The following is a 22,022-nucleotide window of genomic DNA, read 5'->3' as shown; positions in this document are numbered from 1 at the left end:
CAACATGTGGATTTTGGATTTTCCTTACAATAAGTTCTTATTCCTTCTCTCCACTTAATTCCCTTTCAGATGGATCTGAGACCCTAAATTAAGATTCGCTGCTCTACATAAAACATAGGAGAAAAACTGAGTAGCTGTCATGTGCCAGGTACTGGTTTCCACAGTGTTACCAATATCTCATTTAAACGTCTATAACTTAAATAATACCAGTAGAATAGGTACTATTGTTATATTTTGCAGGTAAGGACACTTACATTCAAACAGATAAAATAATTTGTTCAAGATCACACAGTCAATATTAGAGCCAAGATTCAACTATGGGTGCTCCAACACCAATTGCTGTGCCCTTACACCACACCAATGAACCACCTCTACTACATCTACCATATGCCCCAGCACGTTGCCCTTGGTAACTTCTGCTAATATTCTTTCTTTTTAATGTTTATTTATTTATTTTGAGATAGACAGCAAGACCAAACATAAGCGGGGGAGGGGCAGAGAGTGAGGCAGAGAGAGAGAATCACAAGCAGCCTCCATGCTCAGCACAGAGCCTGATACAAAGCTCGATCCGACGGTCCTGAGATCATGACCCGAGCCAAAATCAAGAGTCGGTCACTTAACTGACTGAGCCACCCAGGCACCCCTCTACTAGTATTCTTATTCCTACCCTATGAAGCCTCAGAAAATAAATGCTGGCCCACAGAGCCAGTGAGTCTCAAATTCTAGGTTCCTTAAGAATCTACCTGCGGGGGCCTGGGGCGGGGAGCCTGGGTGGCTCAGTTGGTTAAGCGTCTGACTTAGGCTGAGGTAATGATCTCACAGTTCATGAGTTAGAGCCCCACATGGGGCTCTGTGCTGACAGCTCAGAGCCTGCTTTGGATTCTTTGTCTCCCTCTCTCTGCCCCAACCCCTCTCGCACTCTGTCTCTCTCTTGCTCAAAATAGACATTAAAAAAAAAAAAAAAAAAAAAGATTTAAAAAAGAATCTACCTGGGGGGGAATTTTAAGAGGAAAATATCTGGAATTACAAACTTTAAGACCCCCACACCTGAAATTATGATTCAATATGTCTAGAGTGGGAAATAGGAAGCTGTATATTTAGCAAGCACTGTAAGTGATCCCTGGAAAACCATTGGCAGACAGCTATTATGCCTCCTCAATCTCTTGTGAATTTCAAACACTCTGTTCTCAATTTAAGATTTCTTAACTCTAGGGGCACCTGGGTGGCTCAGTCAGTTGAGTATTGGACTTCAGCTCAGGTCATGATCTCACAGTTTGTGGGTTTAAGCCCCTGTCCGGCTCTGTGCTGACAGCTTACAGCCTAGAACCTGCTTTGGATTCTGTGTCTCCCTCTCTCTCTGCCCCTCCCCCACTCTCTCACACTCTCTCTCTCTCTCAAAAATAAACATTTAAAAAATTTTAATAAATAAATAAATAAATAAATAAATAAATAATAAAAATAAAAAGATTTCTCAATTCTAGCTCTTCTAAGACACAATACTACATAAAGAACTCAGACCTGCATCCCTTAAAACCTATAATCGTCAGAAGAAAGTCAATTCAGAATGATCCTCCAGTCCTCCATTACATTCATGATATTTGATTGGTAGTTATAGGACTACCATATTTTATAGTTATAGTTATAGGTTATAGGACTACCACATATATATAGTTATAGGACTACCATAACCATAGTTATAGGACATGCATATTTTATGCATCAGAAAAATATCTTTTATACAAATGTCCTGAAGACACTTTTTTTTTAATCAAAAGGCAACATAGCATAGTGACTAAATGCCTGGATGTTGGAAGGCAACACACACACTTGAGTTCAAATCTGCTTACTGTGCAACATTGAGCAAAAGTTGGATGTGGTAGCGAAAATCATCACTATGACCACACAAATCAACTGGAGCGAATCTCACAAACACAAGAATACTGAGATAAAAAGGAAGCTGCAGAAGAGTACACACAGTATGACACTATATACATATATATAATACATATATTATATATTACATATATGTTAAATATATATGTTATATAATATATAATATCATATTATGTTAACATATATGTAATATATATGATATTGTATATATTATTTGCTATATTATGTATTAAATATATGTAAATATATATTAGATATATTATATTATATTATATTATATTATATTATATTATATTTAAAAACAATACTCCCTACTGCCTAGGAATACACACACATGTAAAAAAAAGTATGCCTAGAATTTATATCACTATATTTAGAATACCAGTTACTCCTAGGCAGGAGGAAAGGTGATGTGATCGGGGGCGGGGGTCACTCCTTAGTGGAGAAGAGTTCCAGCTGTATTAATAATGTATTTTTTCTTAAGCTCTGATGGGGAAATGGGTCTTCCTTATAATATTCTTTACAATTTGATGTCATATATTTCAAGTTGATTTTTCAGAGAAAATATGGTAATTACAAGTATTAATATCATTAATATCTAGCAATAAGAAAAGTGCTGATGGAATAATATTTAGTAAAAAAATACCAGAATGCTACTATGCTAAAAAAAAATACCTAGAAGAGAATATAAAAAATAATAGCATTTCAGTCTATATAGTAAAATTGCTAATAAAACTTTTGTAATTTAAAATTGTAGTTTTGGGGCACCTGGGTAGCTCAGTCAGTTAAGTGTCTAACTTCAGCTCAGGTAATGATCTCACGGTTCGTGGGTTCAAGCCCTGCATTGGGCTCTGTGCAGACATCTCAGAGCTTGGAGCCTGCTTTAGATTCTGTGTCTCCCTCTCTCTCTGTCCTACCCCACTCAGGCTCTCTCTCTCTCTCTCTCTCTCTCTCTCTTTCTCAAAAATAAATAAACACTTAAAAAATTAAAATTGTAGTTTTTCAATTAATCAGGCAAACCAAAATATAGATCACTGGCTTCCTCTCTAGAAAAGTATTTTTCAACAGTAGTCCAGAAGCACTAGTATCCTAAGTAGCTATTCTATAGGGGGTAAAATGGGCTTTATTTTCAGATAATAGAATATATGATATTCTATATCTTCTTCTTGGGAAAACCACAATACTCGGAAGCAAATGAATGCCTCTGAGAAGTCTTACAGTAAGGGACCTATTGCATTTAATCCAACATCACTCAAAGTTAGACCCTGGCAACCTTTTCTGAAGTATAGTATCAGCATCACATAGGACAGACTTGGCAAAATGCTATTCTAGGTTCATGTCTATAAATAAATAAATGTTTATAGCATATATGACACAGTGTCCTACACTCCCATTCAGATCTATGGAACAACACAATCCTTGATGTACAGAAATAATTCAAATATTCTAAAAAAAAAAAAGTAATCAAGAAGAGGAATGGCCATTTATCTCCCTCACCCCTTTCTCCTCTTAAGCTAACAATCACTGAGAACTTGCCATGTGCCAGGGCCTGTTCTAAGTGCATTTTCAACAGGTAATAACACACAGAACTGGTCAGAGGCATATGCTGAGCAGGACGTCTCTGCTTTATGAGTCCATGAATCACAACACATTCAAAATACTAATAGTAATATAACTACAAATCCTTTTAAGAGAATTTACTAGGTTATTTTTAAACCTGATTGGATTTTTTTTCTAGAGTTAATGCAAAAACTAGAAAACATCCCCTGTAGTTTGCAATGTATGTAAAAACCATAAAATCTCAAATATTAAATATTCAAAATTACTTCTATAATTAACCATTACATATTTATAAATATAATATTATTTGAAAATTTAAATTCCTGTCTTTAAGTATATTTTCTAAAATATTTTTGCAATACCTTCAATATTGGGAGAATTTCCAGGCTCCCTTTTGAAGTCTCAAGGAATTCACCAGTCCCTTTCCTTAAAGATATCTCTGTGGGGGGAGAAAGGGGGGGGAGGAAGAGGAAAAGAAGGAAAGAAGGAATGGAAGAGGAAGGGAGGGAAGAGAAGAAGGAAGAAGAGGAGAAAAAAGAGTAAAGTAGGAAGAAGAGGAGAGAGTAGGAGAGAAGAAACAAAGGGAAAGAAGGAAGGACCAGAGGAAATAAAAGAAGGAAGGAAAAAATGTAAACATAGCAGTGAATCATAATCCTAAAAAATGTTACACTTAATTGGTTACTTTTTTAATTACTCATGATTTTAGAAATGATTCAACACTTAGAAGTTGACTAAATACCAAATTGTTTCTTCCATATAATTACATTTGATCTTTATATAAGTTTATTTAAAAGCATCTTGCAGTATGACAAATAATTAAAACTATTCATTATTAACAAGATAATATTATGGTAAAGAGACTGGTCTTTCTACATACTATAAAGTCCATTGTAAAGCATTCAGAAAACAGTGTAAAAGCCTATAGATTTGGGCAAATATCGGGGAAGGTTGGTTTGAGTTAAATATATGGCAATGCTAGTTTCCTATTTTAAAATGCTAGTTTAATAACTTAAACTAAATAATGCATTACTTAATAAACAGTCCAATAAACATTTTGAATCAGATTGCCATAATTAATACACAAGAATGATTTGTACTTTGTGTTTTATGTGCCAATGAGATGATGATAATAACAATGTTGGAAACGTTATAAGAATTTATTTGTCTAAATGGGAACAATCCCTCCCTACATAAATGTAGATTTTTCTATTTATAAATGGATCATGCTCCAGTATTGATTAGTTCTTTAGAAATAAAACTTTTTTTCAATGAATCAGTAAATTGTATTTATCTCATTTATAATTAAACAGAGTATAAAATACAACAAAACAATAGTCTCCAAAAGTAAGCAGTAAACAAAACAATAAAATTAAATAAGAAATAGATTTTTAAAAAAATAATCATTAGGCCTTTTGCTTTCAGTAACAGGTAATCTGTAAAAATTGTCCTCACTAGAGACCACTAGAAAAGCTGGTAAAAGGGATGCCTGGGTGGCTCAGTTGGTTAAGCATCCAACTCTTGGTTTCTGCTCGGGTCAGGATCTCATGGCTCAGTTCGTGAGTTGAAGCCCCATGTTGAGCTCTGTGCTGACAGTGTGGAGCCTGCTTGGGATTCTCTCTCTCTCTCCCTCTCTTTCTCTCTCTCTCTCTGTCCCTGCCCCACTTGTGCTCACTCACTCTCTCTGTCATTAATAAATAAATAAATAAATAAGTAAGTAAGTAAACAAAGCTGAAAAAATACTTTTTTCGTCTGTAAGCAAAGAAGCTCATGAAAATGTAAAGAGAAAAGAGTATCACCTGGCTCTTGGGAAGAGAGCCCAGGGAATACAGAATGGCATTAGAGCTATTTTCTCCACTGAGAACTTTTGTCAATTCTGGAGAGGAAAGTTGAGAAGCTGAGTGATGTTTCTGACAGTCCTGAGAACTCAAGCAACACAGATTAGTATCCAGGACCACCAAGGGTGGGAAGCCAGAAGGGGCTGTATCCCAGGAATTAGGGCAAATGGAAAATAATTCAACAAGAGAGCATCCCAGCTTCAAATTATCTCAATTTCTCACACTGGAATAATGGGATCCTGGAGTGACAGTGTCTTCATACATCTAGTAAAAGCAAGCATAAATCTTCTCTGGAAGAACATTAACACCATCTGAGGCTTCAAATTATTTCTATAAAGTATTTAGCAAAAATTTGATTGTGTCTACCACACAATCAAAAATAACCAGAGTAACCAAATAGCTGATGAAGTAATTTCTTCACTTAAGCACTCAATATCATGAGTGCAGAAAGAATGACAGAAGTTAGAACCCCCTCTGGCTTCTCACTCCCACTCCTCCAGTAGCCTCCAACCAATGACAGACAAAAGTTGTATAAATATCTCAACCTCTCAGCTCTCTGTGCCAGGTTCTACACAGTCCTAGAGGTCTCTCATGGGAATAAGCCCTAAGTCTACAACAGTAGCCTTATCACTAACTTACTGTACCTTGTATTGCCTTCCTTTCCTTTTCCATCTCACTTCTCCACACCACCACCCTGCTTCCCTGGATAATATCCCAAATAAACTACTTCATTCAACAACCTGTCTCAGAAGCTACATCTGGGGAAAAGAACCTAGGAAAAAGGTCAGGTTGACAACACCTGAACTCACTGGTAAGTCTTTACAACACAACACGTGGGATAACTAGGCATTATATGCCTCCTGATTTAATGCAACAGGGAGTAAATAACACCACCTGGGTCGTATTCTTGCCAAATGTGTAAGATAGTCACAAGAATTCTTTTTGATACGGTATCATTCAAATCTAAGCAAGCCTCTAGATCTACCTACCAGATAGAGAAACAAGTTAATCAATACCACAAGGACACAAACAGCCAAATCCAGAATGTGGGAAATCCTATAAGGTCATAAACCAACTTCTTCAAAAAATTGTTTGAAAAGGGGGTGAGGAAAAGAACTATTATAGAAGAGAGAGAGAGAGACTCAAGAAAAATGTAAGAAAGGAAAATGTGTAGGCTTATTTGGATCCTGACTGGAACAAACCAACTTAAGACATTTTTAATACAATCAGAAACATAGAAATTCTTCCTTAATTTTATAAAGTATAGTAATAATGGCATTATAATTCTATAAAACCCTTATCTTTTGCATAGATAGACAAACTCACACACACACACACACACACACACACACACACACACACACACACACTGAGGCTTCTGCTGGTAAAATGACATGATATCTGCTTTAAAACACTCCAGAGGAAAAAAAGTGTTGCAAGAAGAAATGAAGATTGGCAAAATATTCACAATCATTGGTACTAGATGTACATGGTAACTTTTTTCATCTCTCTATATTTGAAATTCTGCATAATGGAAGTTTTAAAAAAGGAAAAAGCACTTTAGGACAGGACATTTCAAAAAAACCAGGACTTCAGGCCATTGAATGTGTTAGACAGCCAGAGACCTTTATCCAGTAGTTCTCAAACTTGGATGTGTATCAAAATCACCTGGTAAACTATTAAAGACTAGAAAGGCCAGTCTAGATGAAATAGGATAGGATCTGGGCCTGTATTTTTAATAAGTTCCCAAGTGATACTGATACCAATAAAAAATTGAGAACCATGGCTCTAAAATTTCATCTGTAAAACAACACTCAACAACCAAGAATAGGCAGAGCCAGATTAGTGAATCTCTGGGAAAACAATTACTACAATAATTACTACAAAGTCCCTCAAACGTCATACAAACTCTGTAAGTGGGGTGAAATAGGAAAGTAAACACCCACTAATGACACCCCCACCTTATTCTTTACATATGAGATACCTTATAAAACAAATAGTTCAGGGGTTCAACCACAGGTAGAAGAAAACGGATCAGAGCATAAGGCTGGCACCCTCTAGAAGGCTAAGATGCTGGCAGAAAGGGATTGGGGCAGGGAAAGTAGGGAAGAGGGTGGGAAGTGAGAACAAATAAGAGGAAGATAAAAGAACAGGGGAAAAGAGGAGAAATAGAATAAATGAAGAAAGACAAACAAATTTTAAAAGGAGAGAATCAGAAGAGAGGAGAGAATTAGAAAGGATATAAGATGTGGAATAGTGATCCATTCAACAGACATTTATTTAAGCTCCCAGTCTGTGTCAGGCAGTGTGGTGGGTACCAAAAATATACCGGCAACCAAAACATGCTCTCTTCCTTGAAGCAGCATACACTCTATTGGGAAATGGCAGAGGAGGAAAGGGGATAAAAGGGAGGAGAGAAAAGAAAAATGGAAGAATGGGGAAGAGGGCAAGAGGTGAAAGTGGAAAGAGGAATGGAGAACAGGAATGCATGAGTAAGGAGAAGACAAAAGATGTATGTATGCCACGGAATCACAGAGCATGTAACCTCCTTTTAACATCCGCTGGGTTAAACCTGTATTATTTCTATCTCTGGTTATAAATCATCAAGGAAGCACTGTACTGAAAAGACTACTTTCCATTAACCGTAGCTATTCTGCATTCCCATTTATATTTATACGTTCATATTCTAAGTTATACTTATACATTCATATGTGTGTTAATAACTTCATACTTTTTCATTCATTATATTACCTAGAGATTTTTTAAATTTTTTTCGTGGGTTTCCTAATGACTCCAATATTTCACTTAATTGTAATGTGACCTCTGCCACCACCACAACGTCAATGTCTTCCATTTTATAGCAGTGAATTACTTCATTTATCTGCCACAGAAGATAAACCCACTAAAAAGAGAGAATATACAGTAAAATCAATTAAAAGTATATTATATTGTAGAGTCACTTTTAAAAAAAAAAAAACTTAGGGCTTCCTTAAAATCATCATCTTCAAAACATACAGAAATGTTAGACAGGTACACCCCCCTTATTAGTACATCTTAATTATAAATAATATAAAGATCAATGATCCTATCTATCTGTTTATATAAACTCATAAAGAAGATTCACCTAAGCTTATAATCTGCATATCTATAGCCATAATAAAAAATTTATCATCTTCCTTTTTAAATATATCAATAAAGATTATAAGTATCCTCAAAGTTCTCATTCTTCCTTCAAAAAGCACCCATTATGATCACTATTAAAGTCCTCCAAAATAGTGAAGAGGAAGCAGGTGTTTCAGGCTCCATGCTAGGTGCCTTGCAGGCTTCATGCCTGTATCCCCAAAGCTTAGCACATCAAATTAGCCATCACACCTTGGGAGCTAAAATGAGGAAACAACATTGATGCACCCACATCATTACTTTTTCAGAGCACGTGGTAAAACCATGCCCATGCACCCTATGTGCAACACATCCAATATGTTACTATTAAAATGTTTCCTCTTAAGTTTTGGGTTATGATATTCTCCTGCTCAACTTTCTCCTCTCCAGGAAAGAGCTCTTTGAAATAGTCTAAACATATTATTGTGGGGGGAAAAAAAAAACAAACCTAAAGCTCCTTCCTTATTTGTATTTTCTATTATTAACCTTCTTAATGAGTTTAGCCACATTCATGTAACCTTAAATGCACTATATTTATTCCTCCCTTAAAAACCTGTGGCACCTTCTCACACCCCAAAACTAAATTGCAGCAGAAGTACAAAGAATACACTTAAAAGAAAGGCTCACTCAGCACCATATTTAAAGAATGTTATGCAGGTAGATAAATGGAAATTTAGATTTGAAATGTGAATCAAACTTAAATCAGCAACAATAAAAACAAGTGAAAGGAAACAAAAATGAATACTTTATTAGTGCTGATTTTCTGGATGAATTTTGCATAGTCATTTCTGGACATATTGATCCTCTGAATTCCTAATTTGCATTTCTGCCATAGGAACATTATCGTGTCCACAACGATTTCTTTATCAGGCTGAGCATTCTGAAAACAAAAAAGGTAAAGTAAATTGGTAAGAATAATAAGATATACATATAGCTATATAGCATTTAGCATTTAATGTGTGCCAGGCACCATTCTAAGAGCTTTATATACCTACTGCAATGGACTGAATGTTTGTGTCTACCCAAAATTCCTATGTTGAAATCCGAACTCCCAATGTGATGGGAGGTGGGGCCTTGAGGAGGGAATTAGGCACAAATGTAAAGCCCTCAAGAGTGAGAACACTACCCTCATGAAAGGGAAACCAGAGTCCATCACTCTCCTTCTGCCAAGTGAAGATACAGCGCAAAGACAGCCACCTATGAACCCGGAAGCAGACTGTCACCAGGCACCAAATCTGCTGGTGCCTTGATCTTGGATTTCTAAGCCTCCAGAACTGTGAGAAGGAAATGTTCCAGGTTTAAGCCACCTAGTCTCTGTTATTTTTGTTATAGAGTCCCCATAACAAAAAGACTAAGACATATACCAGTTAATGCAATCCTCATGGCATCTCTATGAAGTGATTGATATTACTATCATCCCCACTTTCCAGAGGAGCAAACTGAAGCATAAGATTAAGTAGTTTTTCCCAAGATGAAATGAATAGAAAGTAGCAGAGCCAGGATTCAAACCCAAGCAGTGTAGCTCCACACTCTTTTTTTTTTAATTTTTTTAATTTTTATTTATTTTTGAGAGACATAGAGAGACAGAGCATGAGTGGAGAAGGGGCAGAAAGAGGGGGAGGCACAGAATCACCAGCAGGCTCCAGGCTCCAAACTGTCAGCATGGGGCCTCACATGGGCTCAAACTCATGAACCAAGAGATCATGACCTGAGCCAAAGTCAGTCACTTAACTGACTGAGCCAGAATCCCCAGAGTCCACACTCTTAATGAATGCTCTGGGCCACTTCTGCCTCTCTAAAAATAAAAGTTACAAACATTTTTAGGCACATTATGTAAGCCAATTAGTTCCAACCAAATTGGAAAATTTTACATACTACTTTCTTCTTAAATTTTCTGCAGTTAAAATAATAAAGAATGGGGAGTGGAATGAACTAGTAACAGGAGAGGGAGTGGGGATCTGGGAAAGGATATAAACAAGGAGGAAAGAGAGACATGAAGAAACAACAGAACATTACACTGGGTATCAACAGATGAACTACACTGAGTATATCTCCTCTCAAAGCAGTTATTTGGCTCTTTTCAAAAGAAAAATGGAATGCATTATATCTGAACTGGAAAGGTAATCAGTTCATAATTAAAATACACCAAATCTAGGGGCGCCTGGGTGGCGCAGTCGGTTAAGCATCCGACTTCAGCCAGGTCACGATCTCACGGTCTGTGAGTTCGAGCCCCGCGTCAGGCTCTGGGCTGATGGCTCGGAGCCTGGAGCCTGTTTCCGATTCTGTGTCTCCCTCTCTCTCTGCCCCTCCCCTGTTCATGCTCTGTCTCTGTCTGTCCCAAAAATAAATAAAAACGTTGAAAAAAAAAATTTAAAATACACCAAATCTTGAACTCCTTTGGGGGCCACGCTAAGACTTAATTTGCATATGTAGTACCTTGTATGGGAATGTAACAGAGATCAATAAATGTCTGTTGAATTGAATGAACTAAGGCATACATGATTTTTTTATTTTTTAAAAAAATTTTTTAACCTTTATTTATTTTTGAGAGAGAGAGAGACAGAGCATGATCAGGGGAGGAACAGAGAGAGGAGACACAGAATCCGAAGCAGGTTCCAGGCTCTGAGCTGTCAGCACAGAACCTGACATGGGGCTTAGACTCACCAAGCACGAGATCATGACCTGAGCTAAAATCAGACACTTGACTGACTGAGCCACCCAGGTGCCCCAACATACATGATTTTTTTAAAAAGCTGGTAGTAAAAATTCCTTGCCCTTTTCAGCCTTGATTAGAATTTTTTGGTTTAACCCAAAAAATAGATAATCCAGTTAAGAAATGGGCAGAAGACATGAATAGACATTTTTTCCAAAGAAGACATAAAAATGGCTAATAGACACATGAAAAGATGCTCAACATCACTCATCATCAGGGAAATACAAATCAAAAGTATGATGAGATATCACCTCACACCTGTCAGAATAGCTAAAATTAACAACACGGGAAACAACAGACATTGGCGAGGATGCAGAGAAACAGGAACCTTCTTACACTGTTGGTAGCACTGCAAACTGGTGCAGCCACTCCAGAAAACAGTATGGAGGTTTCTCAAAAAGTTAAGAAGGGGAAGGTGGGTGGCTCAGTCAGTTATGCGTCCGACTTCGGCTCAGGTCATGATCTCGTTGTTGGTGAGTCTGAGCCCCACATCAGGTTCTGTGCTGATGGCTCAGAGCCTGGAGACTGCTTCAAATTCTGTGTCTCCCTCTCTCTCTCTGCCCCTGCCCTGCTTGCACTCTGTCTCTGTCTCTGAAGAAGTGAATAAATGTTAAAAAATATGTATATATAAAAAAGTTAAAAATAGAAATACCCTACAACCAGCAATTGCACTACTAAGTATTTACCCAAAGGAAACAAAAATGCTGCTATCAGCGTGCCTGGGTGGCTCAGTCAATTAAGCGTCAGACTTGACTCAGGTCATGATCTCATGGTTCATGAGTTTGAGCCCCACATCAGGCTCCATGCTGACAGCACAGAGCCTGCTTGGGATTCTCTCTCTCCATCTTTCTCTGCCTCTCTCTCTCTCTCTCTCTTGAAATAAATAAATAAACATGTAAAAAAAAAAAAGAGTGGTGCAATAAAACCTTAGATTGCGAGTAACTTGTTCTGTGAGTGCTCCACAAGGTGAACAAACATTTCTAATAAATTTAAACTCCACAAAAGAACAATGTCTTGCAGTACGAGCAGTACATGATTCCATACATCACATAATCACAACTGAGCCAATGGTTCTAGAAATTCACTTTGCTACACAAATGCTTTGGATTACAAGCATGTTTCCAGAATGAATTATGTTCACAAACCAAGGTTTTACTGTATAAATATATACAATGAAATATTACTCAGGCATCAAAAAGAATGAAATCTTACTGTTTGCAACAATATGGATAGAGCTAGAATATTATGCTAAGCAAAATAAGTCAGTTAGAGAAAGACAAATACCATATGATTTCACTCATATGTGGATTTTAAGAAACAAAACAGATGAACACAGGGGAAGAAGAAAAACAAAAGAGAGGGAGGCAAACCATAAGGGACTATTAGCTATAGAGAACAAACTGAGGGTTGCTAGAAGGTAGGTAGGTAGGGGATGGGCTAAATGCATGATGGGAATTAAGGAGGGCACTTGTGATGAGCATTGGGTGTTATATGCAAGTGCTGAAATCACTAAATTGTGATCCTGAAACCAATATTATAATATATGTTAACTAACTAGAACTTAAATAAAAACTTAAAACAAACAAAAAAAGAATTTTGGTTTAGCTCTCCTACTATAATCATTATATTTACTATCAAATACAGTAAAACCTTGGATTGCGAGTAACTTGTTCTGTGAGTGTTCTGTAAGATGAGCAAACATTTCCAATAAATTTTAACTTGATAAACAAGTGATGTCTTGCAATATGAATAGTAACTCATGCCAAACATCACAGGATCACAACTGAGCCAATGGATCCTCTCTCTCTCTCTCTCTCTCTCTCTCTCTCTCTTGCTTGCTACAGGATTGTGGGTGATTGTTTCCCACGCTTGAATGCTCAGTCTCAGGCCGTGGTGTTTTGCAGAAATCAGAAGTTGGAAGGTGCCCACAATTGGCACTAGTGTATTTTTTGTCACTTCACAGAACCTATGGACAGTCCTTTACTTTTCCATACAAGAGTAAGCTTAGGAATGCTTTGCTTCATTCTAGGTCAGGCTGCCTGCAGATATAGGCCCTTTCCTCTGCTACCTTATTGTCAGTTACACTAAGTACAGTACATCAGAAGATTTTATTAATATTGTACTCTAATCAACATCCATGTGAGCGTATACAATGGCCCCCATGCAGAAAAAGATTCCATTGAGCCAAAAGATAGCAATAATTCCATTAGTGAGAGTGGAAGTTGTCCTACACAATAACCCTCTTCTCTCTTGTATCCCTCACACCAGCCACGAAGGTTTGCAAAGGTAAGTGCATTGTTTATTTTTCTTTATATTTCATATTTTCATTATTATTTTGTATTATATTACAGTATTGTAATCATTTTTTTAATTTTATTTTTTATTTTTTAAAATTTACATCCAAATTAGTTAGCATATAGTGCAACAATGATTTCAGGAGTAGCTTCCTTAGTGCCTCTTCCCCCATTTAGTCCATCCCCTTTCCCACAACCCCTCCAGAACCCTGAGTTTGTTCTCCATATTTCTGAGTCTCTTCTGTTTTGTCCCCCCCCCCCCGTTTTTATATTATTTTTGTTTCCTTTCCCTTATGTTCATCTGTTTTGTCTGTTAAAGTCCTCATATGAATGAAGTCATATGATATTTGTCTTTCTCTGACTAATTTCACTTAGCATAATACCCTCCAGTTCCATCCACGTAGTTGCAAATGGCAAGATTTCATTCTTTTTGATTGCCAAGTAATACTCCATTGTATAGATATACCACACCTTCTTTGTCCAGTCATCCATTGATGGACATTTGGGCTCTTTCCATGCCTTGGCTATTGTTGATAGTGCTGCTATAAGCATGGGGGTGCATGTGTCCCTTCGAAACAGCACACCTGTATGCCGTGGATAAATGCCTAGTAGTGCAATTGCTGGGTCACAGGGTAGTTATATTTTTAGTTTTTTGAGGAACCTCCATACTGTTTTCCAGAGTGGCTGCACCAGCTTGCATTACCATTGTAATCATTTTTATATGAATATTTTGGGGTTGTGGAATGAATCATCTGAGTTTCCATTATTTCTTATGGGGAAATTCGCTTTGATATACAAGTGCTTTGGATGACAAGCATATTTCCAGAATGAATTGTGCTCACAAACCAAGGTTTTACTGTACCTTTCTTTCAAAAATTAAATGTCTGTCACAAGTATTTAATAAACCCAGAAAAATGGAAAACATATCAGGGGAACTTGTCAAGTTCCTCAGTGTAGTTGCACTTACCTGAATAAAAGTTAATACAATGCTCTATCATTGTGGTTTTCAAACATTTTTTTATAACGGTAAAACCAAATTTTCCAATGAAATTCCATCTCAACACTGTATATAAAACTAATTTAAAAAGGTAGGATGTTACTAACCAGTGCTGAGCTCCTGAGGAACTTCAGCAAAGCCCTGAGGATCCCTGGAATTGAGTTTTAATACCAGTGTTCTTCCAGTTTTACTTAAGCATTCATACCCACAAATCATCATTTCTAAATACTGGCCATTGTGTGCAAAGTGACTCCAAATAACCAGGGTTTGTATTCATGGACTGGAAATCCATATTTCATTAAGAATGTTAACTCTAATTAAAACCACTGCCTCACTTCCCTCATTATTAGAAACATAGTGAGTCTAGTAATTTTCCAAAAAGGAACAAAAGGACTTATTATCAAAAGAGACTTAAAATCACAAGTCACGGGCACCTGTGTGGCTCAGTTGATTAAGTGTCCAACTCTTGATCTCGGCTCAGGTGATGATTTCAAGGCTGGCAAGTTTGAGCCCCGTAAGTTTGAGTGCTGACAGCATGAAGGCTGCTTGGGATTCTCTCTCCTCCTCCTCTATCTGCCCCTCCCCTGCTTGCACACACTCTCTCTCTCAAAATAAATAAACAAACATTTTTTTAAAAATCACAAGTCAGGCTTTAACTCAATCTCTTACTTAATGGTTAAACAACATAGAATTTTGGCAAGGTGCAATTCCTGTGATATTTTAGATCTGGCTTTCAATTAGGTATAATGGCCTCCTTCAACACTATTACAATCTATCCCAAAAAGCAATTTCACCTGGGGAGAGGCACAGACACAGGAGTACAAGGTTGCTGCCAAATGGAAAATGTCTTCTGAATATCCATAAGTCTTACAAGTATCTAATTCATAAAGTAGAGAAAAAACAATTAAAAATTTCAAGTAGAAAAGGCAGAGAAACACAGAAATTCTACAAAATGACATGAATGGTATCTGGGCAAATATCACGTCAATAAGACTCTTTAAATGCTTCTACATGAAAACTAATCTAAGTGGGCTTTAATGCAATTAAAATAGACTATTATCATTAATCTGCAATCTGTATGCCAACTACATCCAAAATAGAATTGAAAAGGCTTGTAATATTAAAACACGTGTAAAATATGGCAGTTGAAATAAAAATAACAGAATTATCTATTCAGAAACCACTAAAAAACATGTATATCATTACTTAGTACAAACTATTTATTGCAATTGAACAGCCATGAAACATAAAACATAAAAAACAGATTAAATCATCCTTGCTGGTCTGAAAATAGAGGCTGCAGATTTGCAGTTCTATACACAATAACTTTTAAAATGTTGGAATGAAAAACTCCCCCTACTAAAAAAAGATAGGAGACCACCAAATCTTCCCTTGCCAAAGTGAACTGATGGCATATGACTTACTGCCCTGCTGGTCTCTCATTTACCAACAAGGCACCAGCTAAGTAGAGCCTTATTCATCTACTCAAAATCATCACACAGAATAAAAGCCAGCATCGTTAGAAGGCATAGGAGTCTGCAGCATCTGGCACCCGGCTATTTCTCTGACCTCATTTCCTACCACATTCTCAAATTCCACCAGCACCACCAGGGCGCTCCAGCCATACACGCCCCCTTGCCACTCCTTCAACAATTAACACACTCTTGCTTCAGGGCCTTTGCACCTCCTGTTTCCTCTGCTTTGAACATTCTTTCTTTCACTTCACCTATAAAGAGCATATTTTATCAGATAAAAATTTTAATTTTTCAAAAAGGCAAATAAATACTTACCATGAAAACTGATTTTTTTAACATAAATTTGAGCTGACTGTCCTTCTTTGTAGTTTTCCATGGGAAAGACCATACCTTTGTTTCTCTTTACATTGATTAAAGGTTCTATTGCAATTAGAAGAATTAAATCCTTTTCTGCTTTCTTTAACTCTGGATCATCCTGCCTCTAAGAGAAGTATATCCCACAATTAATAATTCAAAGGCATCTTAAAAAAATAAAAACAAATTATTGGTTTTGTATATATCACCTGGAGAAAATCAATAAGCTGCCCAGCTGAAGATTCAAATAAACTCCATTCCTCATAAGTAAAAGCTAGTTTTACAAATTTCACAGCAGCATCTATAGAAATAACATTTTTTCCTTTTATAATAAATTGCAGAAGAGATGTTTGTGGAAAATCAAGCATTCCATCTGCACCAGTATTTGACACTAGAAAAGGGAAGAGAGAGGTTTGAATGTCATTCATGCAAAGAAATATTTTCTAAATATTAACTATCAGACTGCCAGGCACTAGGGAAACAATGGAAAAGAAGAAAACACAATCCGTCTTCACCGAGCTTACACTGTGGTGGGGAAACAAGAAATCTTAGCAGGGAAATAAATATAGGGTGCAATGGGGACAAATAAGAAAGGCACTGAACATCGGTTTGGGGTAGGAGAGTGGTCAAGGACAGCCACCCAAAGGAAGGAACATGGAATCTCAAAAACAGAGAATTAGCAAGAGTTTTAACTAGTCAACTAGGAAGTTAGATAGTACAAGTAGGGATACAGCATTAGAGTCATCTTTATATATCCATAGTAAACAACAGAATCAGCCATGGGCAATGTACAGCTTCCTAGGACAGGAGAATTAGGAACACCAACATGTACGAGAAGGGCAGAGGGAGAAAAGGCTGCAAAGAAAAGTGTTTAGAAAGGAGTATCACACAGTAACAAACACTGCAGAGAGTAAAGGAAGAAAGTACTCAGAAGTGACCCTTGGACTGAACAAAAAGGAAGTTATCCATGACATTTTCAGTAGATGTCTGAGGACAGAGGGATGAAGGCTGTATAAGTAGGAAGGAAAGAATTGAGAACAGTGGAAACAGAGCATTTCTGACTATAATAAAAGGAAGAAATACAGGAGGAAGCTGAAAGAGGACATGGGATAAAGGGGCAGTTTGGATAGATTAGGCTAAAAGACTTCAAAAAGGGGGCACTTGGGTGATTTGGTCAGTTGGGCATCCACTCTTGGTCTCAGCTCAGGTCATGATCTCAAGATCATGAGTTTGAGCCCCACATCAGACTGCACTAACAGTGCAGAACCTGCTTGTGATTCTCTCTCTCCCTCTCTCTCTCTGCCCCTCCCTTGCTCACTCTCTCTCTTTCTCTCAAATAAATAAATAAATAAATAAATAAATAACTTCAAATGGAAGAGAAGGAATATCCTTTCCATTTTAATGAGAGACAGTGGAAAAGATCAGTACAGGTAATAGTAAATTTTCAAGTTTGGGTGAAGAAACTCTCATCTGAGATCTTGTATTTTCCTCATGAAAAGGAGATGAGCCCAAACCATGGACACTCACTGCCCTCAAATGGGCATACAGGTGCAGGTCCACACCCACGCACATATGTGCACACACACACAGAGACACACTAAACTCACTTGAAAGTACACATGCTAAGGTCTAGGTTTTACCTCTCCTTCCAAGTAGACATTGTGGACGAGTCAGGTAACTGTTCCAAGGCAATAGAAGGTAAGTTCATGAAAAAATAAAGTTGAAAGCACAAAAACCTTGAAACAAAGACCACAAATGAAAACATCCTTTACCAGAGGAAACAGAAAAAAGGAAAAGAAGTGAACACTTAAACTTAGTTTAAGTTTATTCTCTTAAGGAAATAAGATATTACTTTACCAACATGAAGTAAGAATAAACTACTGTGAAAAATAATCAAACAGGAACTAAGTATAAATTATTTTATTGTGAAAACCAAAAATTCAATAGATGAATGGAGAATAGCAAGAACCAAAGAACAAATGAGTGACCAGGAAAGTCAGATTGAAGAACCTTCTCAGAAGGCAATAGAAAGGAGTAAAGAAATTAAAATAATAAAATAAATAAGATATGGAGAGTGGATGTGATAACATCTGATGGTCCTATTAGGACCATCAGAGAATTTTTCAAAAGTAAACGTAAGGGGGGGGCGCCTGGGTGGCGCAGTCGGTTAAGCGTCCGACTTCAGCCAGGTCACGATCTCGCGGTCTGTGAGTTCGAGCCCCGCGTCGGGCTCTGGGCTGATGGCTCAGAGCCTGGAGCCTGTTTCTGATTCTGTGTCTCCCTCTCTCTCTGCCCCTCCCCCGTTCATGCTCTGTCTCTCTCTGTCCCAAAAATAAAATAAACGTTGAAAAAAAAAAATTTAAAAAAAAAAAAAAAGTAAACGTAAGGGGAAGGAACAAAGAAATAACATGAAAAATGAAAGAAAGATCTAAGACCTCAAAGTACTTGCTATATTACAAAACCCACCCCTTGGCCTAATATAACAAAATGTGAGAATACCACAGTAAAGAGGGCATTACAAAAGCTAAATCTATAAAACAACAGGATTTAAACTGAGAGACGTCTCAATACCATATGCAAGACTATGGAGAAATGTCTTTAAAATTCTAAAAGGAGGTAGAGAGGTTGGAAGATGGCGGCGTAGGAGGACGCTGGGCTCACTGCGCGTCCTGCTGATCACTTAGATTCCACCTACACCTGCCTAAATAACCCAGAAAACAGCCAGAGGATTAGCAGAACGGAGTCACCAGACCCAAGTGCAGACGAGAGGCCCACGGAAGAGGGTAGGAAGGGCGGCGAGGCGGTGCGCGCTCCACGGACTGGCGGGAGGGAGCCGGGGCGGAGGGGCGGCTCGCCAGCCAAGCAGAGCCCCCGAGTCCGGCTTGCAAAAGCGGAGGGGCCTGACGGACTGTGTTCCGACAGCAAGCGCGACTTAGCGTCTGGGAGGTCATAAGTTAACAGCTCTGCTCAGAAAGCGGGAAGGCTGGAGGACAAAGGGAGGGTGAGCTGCGGAGCCCCCGGACGACAGAGCTCAGTTTGGCGGGGAACAAAGGCGCTCGCCAGCGCCATCTCCCCCGCCCATCCCCCAGCCAAAATCCCAAAGGGAACCGGTTCCGGCCAGGGAAATTGCTCGCTCCGCGCAAACACCCAACTCTGTGCTTCTGCGGAGCCAAACCTCCAGCAGCGGATCTGACTCCCTCCGGCTGCCACAGGGCCCCTCCTGAAGTGGATCACCTAAGGAGAAGCGAGCTAAGCCTGCCCCCCCTGCCGCCGTGCACCTTGCCTTCCCACCCCAGCTAATACGCCAGATCCCCAGCATCACAAGCCTGGCAGTGTGCAAGTAGCCCAGACGGGCCATGCCACCCCACAGTGAATCCCGCCCCTAGGAGAGGGGAAGAGAAGGCACACACCAGTCTGACTGTGGCCCCAGCGGTGGGCTGGGGGCAGACATCAGGACTGACTGCGGCCTCGCCCACCAACTCCAGTTATACACCACAGCACAGGGGAAGTGCCCTGCAGGTCCTCACCACACCAGGGACTATCCAAAATGACCAAGCGGAAGAATTCCCCTCAGAAGAATCTCCAGGAAATAACAACAGCTAATGAGCTGATCAAAAAGGATTTAAATAATATAACAGAAAGTGAATTTAGCATAATAGTCATAAAATTAATCGCTGGGCTGGAAAACAGTATACAGGGCAGCAGAGAATCTCTTGCTACAGAGATCAAGGGACTAAGGAACAGTCACGAGGAGCTGAAAAACGCTTTAAAGGAAATGCAAAACAAAATGCAAACCACCACGGCTCGGATGGAAGAGGCAGAGGAGAGAATAGGTGAACTAGAAGATAAAGTTATGGAAAAAGAGGAAGCTGAGAAAAAGAGAGATAAAAAAATCCAGGAGTATGAGGGGAAAATTAGAGAACTAAGTGATACACTAAAAAGAAATAATATACGCATAATTGGTATCCCAGAGGAGGAAGAGAGAGGGAAAGGTGCTGAAGGGGTACTTGAAGAAATAATAGCTGAGAACTTCCCTGAACTGGGGAAGGAAAAAGGCATTGAAATCCAAGAGGCACAGAGAACTCCCTTCAGACGTAACTTGAATTGATCTTCTGCACGACATATCATAGTGAAACTGGCAAAATACAAGGATAAAGAGAAAATTCTGAAAGCAGCAAGGGGTAAACGTGCCCTCACATATAAAGGGAGACCTATAAGACTCGTGACTGATCTCTCTTTTGAAACTTGGCAGGCCAGAAAGAGCTGGCACGAGATTTTCAGTGTGCTAGACAGAAAAAATATGCAGCCGAGAATCCTTTATCCAGCAAGTCTGTCATTTAGAATAGAAGGAGAGATAAAGGTGTTCCCAAACAAACAAAAACTGAAGGAATTTGTCACCACTAAACCAGCCCTACAAGAGATCCTAAGGGGGACCCTGTGAGACAAAGTACCAGAGACATCACTACAAGCATAAAACATACAGACATCACAATGACTCTAAACCCGTACCTTTCTATAATAACACTGAATGTAAATGGATTAAATGCGCCAACCAAAAGACATAGGGTATCAGAATGGATAAAAAAACAAGACCCATCTATTTGCTGTCTACAAGAGACTCATTTTAGACCTGAGGACACCTTTAGATTCAGAGTGAGGGGATGGAGAACTATTTATCATGCTACTGGAAGCCAAAAGAAAGCTGGAGTAGCCATACTTATATCAGACAAACTAGACTTTAAATTAAAGGCTGTAACAAGAGATGAAGAAGGACATTATATAATAGTTACAGGGTGTATTCATCAGGAAGAGCTAACAATTATAAATGTCTATGCGCCGAATACCGGAGCCCCCAAATATATAAAACAATTACTCATAAACATAAGCAACCTTATTGATAAGAATGTGGTAATTGCTGGGGACTTTAACACCCCACTTACAGAAATGGATAGATCATCTAGACACACGGTCAATAAAGAAACAAGGGCCCTGAATGAGACACTGGATCAGATGGACTTGACAGATATATTTAGAACTCTGCATTCCAAAGCAACAGAATATACTTTCTTCTCGAGTGCACATGGAACATTCTCCAAGATAGATCATATACTGGGTCACAAAACAGCCCTTCATAAATTTACAAGAATTGAAATTATACCATGCATACTTTCAGACCACAATGCTATGAAGCTTGAAATCAACCACAGGAAAAAGTCTGGAAAACCTCCAAAAGCATGGAGGTTAAAGAACACCCTACTAACGAATGAGTGGGTCAACCAGGCAATTAGAGAAGAAATCAAAAAATATATGGAAACAAACGAAAATGAAAATACAACAATCCAAACGCTTTGGGACGCAGCGAAGGCAGTCCTGAGAGGAAAATACATTGCAATCCAGGCCTATCTCAAGAAACAAGAAAAATCCCAAATACAAAATCTAACAGCACACCTAAAGGAAATAGAAGCAGAACAGCAAAGGCAGCCTAAACCCAGCAGAAGAAGAGAAATAATAAAGATCAGAGCAGAAATAAACAATATAGAATCTAAAAAAACTGTAGAGCAGATCAACGAAACCAAGAGTTGGTTTTTTGAAAAAATAAACAAAATTGACAAACCTCTAGCCAGGCTTCTCAAAAAGAAAAGGGAGATGACCCAAATAGATAAAATCATGAATGAAAATGGAATTATTACAACCAATCCCTCAGAGATACAAACAATTATCAGGGAATACTATGAAAAATTA

At 38.3% G+C, this 22,022-nt stretch overlaps 1 protein-coding gene across 1 annotated transcript in view; it reads right to left on the bottom strand.

The window, feature by feature from the left end:
- The window catches only part of CFAP54 (cilia and flagella associated protein 54), a 353,980-nt gene that overhangs the window by 294,832 nt on the left and 37,126 nt on the right, over positions 1-22,022 (bottom strand). Inside the window, exons 10-15 of the mRNA XM_030323452.1 lie at positions 16,490-16,671; positions 16,242-16,407; positions 15,246-15,328; positions 9,193-9,327; positions 8,040-8,190; positions 3,816-3,892 (exon numbers count right to left, since the gene is read on the bottom strand). Of these exons, the coding sequence (XP_030179312.1) occupies positions 3,816-3,892; positions 8,040-8,190; positions 9,193-9,327; positions 15,246-15,328; positions 16,242-16,407; positions 16,490-16,671 (794 nt within the window). The remainder of the gene's footprint in view (positions 1-3,815; positions 3,893-8,039; positions 8,191-9,192; positions 9,328-15,245; positions 15,329-16,241; positions 16,408-16,489; positions 16,672-22,022) is intronic.

This window comes from Lynx canadensis, chromosome B4 (assembly GCF_007474595.2).
Source record: "Lynx canadensis isolate LIC74 chromosome B4, mLynCan4.pri.v2, whole genome shotgun sequence".
NCBI classification, from domain to species: Eukaryota; Metazoa; Chordata; class Mammalia; order Carnivora; family Felidae; genus Lynx; species Lynx canadensis.
Note: the sequence above shows the minus strand (reverse complement) of the source record. Positions and strands in the feature narration are given on the sequence as shown.